General features: G+C 39.3%; 1 protein-coding gene across 1 annotated transcript in view; it reads left to right on the forward strand.

Moving 5' to 3' along the window:
* Nucleotides 1-5,353, forward strand: part of SECISBP2L (SECIS binding protein 2 like) — a 28,790-nt gene extending 23,437 nt beyond the window's left edge. The window contains exon 18 of the mRNA XM_018069725.2: nucleotides 869-5,353. Within this exon, the coding sequence (XP_017925214.2) occupies nucleotides 869-1,542 (674 nt within the window). The 3' untranslated portion in view covers nucleotides 1,543-5,353. The remainder of the gene's footprint in view (nucleotides 1-868) is intronic.
* Nucleotides 5,354-7,637: the final 2,284 nt, after the last annotated feature.

The raw sequence follows: 7,637 nt of genomic DNA on the forward strand, positions 1-7,637 counted from the left end.
TTTTCAGGAATGAGAGAAAACTGGTTAGTCTTCAGTTAGCTTCATAAGTAATTTTTTTCTCTGAACTATACAGAAAATAATTTTAATTTCTAATCCTCAGAAGTGTTGTAGCCATCTAACTCACATCAGTGGAGGTGGCTTCTCCAGTTTTACTGAACAGTTATAAAACTGGTACCAAACACAGAATTGATTTTATGATTGAGGAAGAACTAAGGACAGAGTAGGAACTAAATTTCTGAGGTCTCTGAAGACAGGACATGTAGTTTAAATTTTTAAACTTGAGATGGTGGTGAATGTTTCTAGTGTGAGCAAAAGGCATGTTCATTAATTGGTTGCTTAAGACCAGGTGATAGGGAAAATAAAAGGAAGAATACTTGTTTGAAGTCAAAAGACTACTCTTTTTTTTAGTCTGAGAGTAAATTAAAGAGACTACTATCTTCTTAGTGAATTTTTTTTATATCTTAAATTCATTTCAGGTGTTGAACATTTTTAAGTAATCCTTAAATGGATGACTTAATATGGTGGCAATTTTCTGCTTTTAATTTGTACTTGAGAGTAACCTCTGACTACACTCACTGTTACATTTAGAGTTGCCACAGTTTACACAGGAAACTGAGTGGCACAAATTTTCAACTTTGTAATGTTTGGTCTAGGGCACTGTAAAAATCCAAAGTTATTCACCACTCTTTCTGTAGTCTCTTCTCTTACCTCCTTTCTCTTTTTTCTGATGGAAATTTTTCTAGCAAGCCTAGAACAATATTAAAATTATTAGCTCCCATTGCTATTTAAACAATGGAATGCTCAGGAGAAATACTTTTATATACAAGGAATTAATGTTTCATACTTAAACTTCTTTTGAAACTTTTAGAAACAAACTGGAGAAATATGGTGGAAACATCTGATGGGTTAGAGACCTCTGAAAATGAGAGAGAATCCTCGTGCAAGACTGCAGCACCAGAAAAAGCTGGTAATGGTCCAGTGGAAAAAGCCACTCTTAATAAACAACCACCTCTGGCTACAACTGGCACTACCTCAGCAACAAATCATGGAAAATCCACACCAGGTGACAAAGATGAGGTGAAACCAGATGACAATCTGGAATGGGCCTCACAGCAGAGCACAGAAACAGGATCACTGGATGGCAGCTGCCGGGATCTCTTGAATTCCTCCATGACTAGTACCACCAGTACTCTTGTACCAGGAATGCTGGAAGAGGAGGAGGAGGAAGAAGATGAGGATGATGAGGATTATGCCCACGAACCAATTTCTGTAGAGGTTCAGCTCAACAGCAGAATTGAATCTTGGGTTTCAGAGACCCAGAGAACTATGGAGACGCTTCAGCTCGGGAAGACCCTGAGTGGTGCTGAAGAAGACAATGGAGAACAAAGTGAAGAGGAAGAAATAGAGACTTCTGAGCAGGCTGATCCTGGCACTGATGGGGAGGAATGGACAAATGATAAGCACGCAAGTAACACTCAACATAAACCCACCATCTGCAGTTCTTTGAACAAAGAACACACAGATTCCATCTACATGCCGTAAAAATAAGCAGGAACTCAGGAACTTTTTAGAAGTTACATTAAAACTAACCGTTGTAAAGGTTGCAGCCATTATTTCATATGCTTCATCTCAACATTTTGCACTGTTAAAACATTTAATACGTGTATTTAATTCACAACAATATTTTTGTAGCTGTCTGTTACTTGTTTGATTTCAAAACTAGCTTAGCTCTTAATCAGTATCGATTTCCCAGATTAGAAGCTGTGTGGAAAATTTGTAAGTATTCATTTGATCTTTTTTAAAAGAAAAAAATCTTGTAACTAACCAGCTTTAAGCAAAATTTTTTATTTAGCTTGTTTTCAAACAGATAAGGTACATTAACACTGACAAAGTACCAACGAGTCACATTGGGGGTGTGGTGTTAATGCCAGGCCTATCAGTGTATTTGGCTATGAGTTTCTGGTCCTATCTAGAAATAAAATTCAGCTTCTCTTTCAAGAAAAGCTAGAAAAAGCCATTTGCAGTCCTAATGAGAATTAAATACTAGAGAAATTGTGTGTGATTCTTCTGCTAAGATAGATGCAGCTTTTTAGTTGATCTTGGTGAATGCATCGTTAAAAAGATGCTGATGGCTGAGATGGCTACAATAGGCTATAACAACTTTGATTCCAGAAAAAACTTTCAACTAGAGGGATATAATTAATGTTATGCAGTTTTTTTACAAGGTGGAAATACTGCATTTAAAAAAAACAGGAAAGAAAACAACAATTCCCCATTCTCTCAGCAGTTGCTGTCTGCCAAACCACACGAAGTGACTCATTAACCATAATCCCTATCCAGGGCTTTTAGTAAACTGATGACTTCCTCTCTCTCCTGTCACTTACCTCAGGAATGCTGTTTTGCATATTATATTCTGCATAACATTGCAAAAAGCAAGAATAATCCTTTTAACTGCAAGTGTGAATGATTGGTGGCTCGGGGTATCTATGCATTCCCCTGCATGCCGTGACCCTGGCCAGGATGTATCTTAAAAATTCTTGCTGAAAGTGTGGCCTCTTTGTCTGTTCTTGCTGTTGTAGCAGTTGACCTCTGGAGTAGAAAAGGAAGTAGTTATTCTAGGAAAGGAGGAAGTGCCCTGTAGTATGGGGAGGTATTTCAGTGGTTTAGAGGTAAGAGACAAAAATATGCCCTCTTTGAAACATACCTGTTGCTAGAGAATTGTTCTGTGTTTTGTTTCTAATACTGAAGGGAAATGCATTAACTGATGAATTCATTTCAGATTGAGGATGGAGTGTGTCTAAACCTTGCATATCAGGAGTCTGTTTTCCATCTTTGTCTGGTATTGGCGAGGGATGTACTGAAACTGCCAGCAGCAGGAGCTTCACTGCAAGAGCAGCCAGAGAGTTACTCACACCAACAACACTGTCTTAGCAAACATATGTTTCTTTTAATTCCACTTCATTTTTCTTTGTCACTTGTATCAAAATGCATGAAAGGTAGGCTGAAAACCACAGGAAATGGATATCTGAGTTAGGTGTTTAGGCCTCACTTAGGAACATGGGACCAACGTTCATAGCACTAGTTATGCTGGCCTTTTAAGTTGCACTGGGAAAATAAGACTCCAGGTTTAGAAGTCATCCAGCCCTGGGTTTTTTGGATGAGAATAATAGAAACTGTGTATTATGTAAATAATGCTTTGATAGCTATAGGCATAGCAAATGCTATGTAGATAAGCAGTGTAGAGCTGCTAGGACAACTGGCTGTTCTGTCAACGTTCTTAGTTCCTAAATGTAATCTTCCTAGATGTTAAACAGGTGTTTCATAGGAAAACAAAGACTAAGGAATGATGCCTCTTGAATGTTAAACCTTTTACTTGTCTGTATGACAGACTTCTACTGTCTGTAAGTTTTGAGAGTTTTTGCTTTAGGACATGACAGGTGTTTGAACTGCTGACGAGCAAAACTCGCCCTTGGATGTGTAGGCACAGCTCGGCACAGGTGAGATCAGTGCATACACTGAGGGCAAAACTTTGCCACAACATCAAAAAACAAAGGTGTTTGTAGTTTCTCCTTTTGCTTTTTCAGTGCCAGTGATTCAAATAACTTTTGATCTTGAAGTATTAACATCAAAGGCGCATCTTTTTATATGTCTTTTCTGAACTTGGACTGTCATTTTAAAGTTTTCTGACATTTATATCAAAGAAGTCTTGTAATATTGAGCCCGCTATTTAACTGCAATTTTGCTACAGGTTTAATAGAGTTCTTGGAGGTGATACAGCACTTATAATATCTCTCAATTTGCCAGCAAATAAGGAACCAGTCTCTTTTTAAAATGTGGCAGATCACCCTGAGGGGAGCAAACTGAAACTAAGTAAAGGAAACTGGGTTTAGTGCTTCCTTTTTGATAAGCTGGGAATGAGCAATAACTGTGAGAATGAAATTGCAGTTCCTTTGGGAGTGATCCATTTGCATCTGAAATTAGGGAAGTTCCTTGCTACTTGAAGCACTTGAGGAGAGTATCTCACTGTGGTAATTTTGATTCTATTATCAACAGAATTTAAAAAGAAAGCATACAGATGTTTTACAATACCAAGATTTTTTTTTAAAAGTAGCTGAACTTCTATTTCAGTATAAAAGTGTGCAGTTTATACAGGTTGTTACTGTCCCCATGAAAAGATGTTTCTGTAGTTATAGGTGTATAGATATTTTTGTTGTGAAAATGATTATTCGGGAAACAAATCTAATTTTCTTAAGGCATTGTTTATAGATTCACCACTTTATCTGGTAAAATAAAAAAATGTATCTGTGGTAGGGGTAGAAATCTTTTAAACTGATAGAGGTGGCTATGTATACAACCTATTTATATAAATATTCTTAAGTATCTCTGTCAATAATAAAACATGGATTTCAAATATGTAAAAGGGAAAAATTCTAAAGAACTTCTGTCCTTAGTTGGACCAAGTAGCAGCATCTTAGTAAGGTTAAGGCCTTGATCCTTCTAACACATGCTTCAGAGTGTTAGTGCCACTGGCTTGAGCTGTGGCCTGTTGATCTGCTTAAGTTGTGTGCAGGTTGTTGTAGGATTGGAACTAAACAGTGACAGAGGGTATTGACCTGTGTTTTAAAAACTCATTATAGAAAATGTTCAGTAATGCACTTGTTAGTGTTCTTCTGGTAAAGATAGGAGGTGTCTTTATGCTCATTTGGGTGGGTGGGAGCTTACACAATGTGGTTCTGTCGAGTTCTTTAACACAAAGTTAAATTTTAATAATGTTACTTTAAATATGTATGTAAAAAGAGTATTATTGTTTGAAAAGCTGCTGTTTGCTGAAACTGTCATTAAGTATTTCCTGTGAAGTTGTGCCAACTAATAAAACCATCTATTGAGTTGATTTCAATGTCAGCCATTTAAAAATTAGACATGGCAATTTAACAGAACAAAAGCAAGCCATAGAAACCAGGACTGGGGGGTTTCTACTCCCCCTGCCACACACAGAATGTCTGACCCAAAACTTCCTCGCCAATGAATGGTAATGCTGAAAGTAGAAACCCAGTTGGCACAGCCCACCTTCTAAATGTTCATAATAGTTCATATAATTTACTTTTTAAATAGATTGTAATAAGAAAAGCTGTTTAATCTTAATGTCTTAAAATTTATAGTAATATTTAGGTTAAAGCAGTAGAAAAATCATTATAAAATACAATATGAAGGGTTTTGTTCCATTTCTCTTTTGCTGTATGAAGGATAACTGTTCTGTCTACCATACTTTTTGGAGTAATAACAGCTTTTTTGCACTATGTAAATACTAGTGGGGGATCCTTCCATAACTAATAAAAATGATTGTAGAAATTTATGGCTTTATTTGCTGTCATGTTTGTTTGGAAGCGCTGCCCTGGCACTGCAGGTGCTGGGAAGGGTCCGTGTCACTCTGTCTGTGGCCACAGGGTGGAGGAGCCGTGTGCTGGCTCCACCTCTGGCTGTGGCACCTCCGGTCACCGGCAGGGAATGGGCACTGGAAGAGGGGCTGAAGCAAAAAGCAGGATTAGCAGAGGATTTTTCACAGGAATCCCGTGTCCCTGTTGTCACACACTATCTCGGTGATGACCAGAAAAATACATAGAAGAACCTACCCTTCTTCAGAGACCATGGGAGTGAACCAGGTCCAGAATATTGACTTGGAAGTACCATTTTACTTAAGAGGAAATGAGCAAGAATAAGCACAGGTACCTCCAAGAGCTGGGGTTTCTCACATGCTGCTACTGGATGAGAATTTCTGGTGACCTGCCCTTATTGATGGAGTGATGCATGAAGTCACCCCTGGAAAATAACACCAAGTTCTCAGCATGTTGTGCCCTATTTCTCTAGTAACTGCTCACATTTCTGTGGCTCTGGTAACAGTGTCATTAAATGGTTTTGCAACTCCCACGTGTGAAGGTATTTGTAGCAACTCAGAAGGGATACAGCTTCATCCTGTAATTCTGAATTTTCTATTTATGTGCCTTAACTTCATGTTTCAGTTCTGTTATTGCAGTTGTCTCCTGGTGAAAGTGCTGCTGTTATTAACCTCACTTTTTAGGTGCTGTGACTTACTGTGAGAATTACTCCTCACATCTGGGTCCTGCATCTGCCTTCTCAATCTGATACAATTTTTGGAAGCACAAAAAAGTGAGTGGCACAGTGTGACTTGTGCTATGGAAATGACAAAATTAGTTACCCCAAAGCCTTACAAACTGAATTTTCTTTCTCCCTCTTCATTTCTTCACTATTTAAAAAACATTAACCTTGAGCAAAGTTCTTTGCCTCTATTGAGAAGGTTTTAAATGTTTTGTGTTCCTGCACACACAGAAGAAGTGGCAAAAGAAAAAACTAAATTTCCTCCAAGAAGCACAACCACTGCCTGTGCTCTGAGAGCAGCCTGGGCTCTCCCACTATGGGATTATAGGGATATGGCTGGAAGCTTATCAATGTGTGTCTGTAGTGTGCAGAAAGACCACAGTCAGTCAAACTGCATTCTGCAATAACAGTTACTTTTTTGGATTTTTAGGATCACTGTGTGTAAAAGCTAGGGCTTTTTTAAAAAAAATAGGTGGTGGTGGTTGTTGTTGTTGTTTGTTATTGTGGGTTTCTTTAAAGCACTATTGGACAGAAACAACAACCCCCTAAGGAGATGATGCAGCTGAAGACTGTTCAGCTTTTGGGGTCTTTTCTGAGTTAGCAGGTACAGGGAAACCTAAGGTAGGAAGGTACTTCTTGGCAGCAGCTCCAGTGTACTCAGAGCTGTAAATTCCAGTTTAATTCTGGAGCCGTTGAATTCCCTGGCACCTGGTGAGCTCCCGCGGGAGGGGATGTGTGGGTGGGTGCATGTCTGTCTGGGCACTGCTGAGAACGGCCAGCTATGGCCTGTGTTGTTTTCCAGGGATAGGGCTTTAATGAGTAAAGAGGAATTTAATAATCGTGTAACGCCGATAACAGACTTGTTCTTACTGCAGGGAAATGGGGGAGGAAGCACGGAGTGAACCGCGGGTCCCACAGAGACCTGGGCGGAGCTATTTGTGCTTGGGCCCCTCTGGAGGCTGCGGCAGCACAGACCCCTCCAGAAGTGCAGTCTGTGTTTGGAGGGAAAGTTAATGTGTATCCACACCAAATTTAAAACAACCTTGTGCTCCTTCTGCCTCTATAGCAGGTAGCTCATTTCTTGCAGAGTTATAGAACAACAATAAATGTTGGTGCTCAAAACTTGTGGGGGTTTATACAGTTTCCAAAGAAACTGTAATAAAAGTCCTCCTGTTGGGTGGCATCTCTTGGAAGGGAGACTTTTTTTTTTCTTGGGGGGATGAAAAAAACACACTAACCATACATTATTTAGATCATTAAACTCCTTATAATGCCTTTCCTGCAAGGGAAGGCTGCATTTTTCAGGTGGATTCTGCCCCTGGGGGTACTATTTCAAGCTCCTGGGATTTTGTTAGCTGCAGCTGAGATGGTAAGTGCCCCTTCTGCCAGCAGTAGTCTCAAGGTATAGGTAAGCACTGGAGAGGTGAGGGTGTTTGGCAAGAAAAGCTGTGAGTAGCAAGAACTGGAAGAAGCTCTTGTAAAGCCTTCCTTGTGGAGGAATGCTGACTGTACAGGAAGAGAAC

Source organism: Manacus vitellinus, unplaced genomic scaffold (assembly GCF_001715985.3).
Source record: "Manacus vitellinus isolate BGI_N305 unplaced genomic scaffold, ASM171598v3 scaffold_16_pilon, whole genome shotgun sequence".
Classification (NCBI taxonomy): Eukaryota; Metazoa; Chordata; class Aves; order Passeriformes; family Pipridae; genus Manacus; species Manacus vitellinus.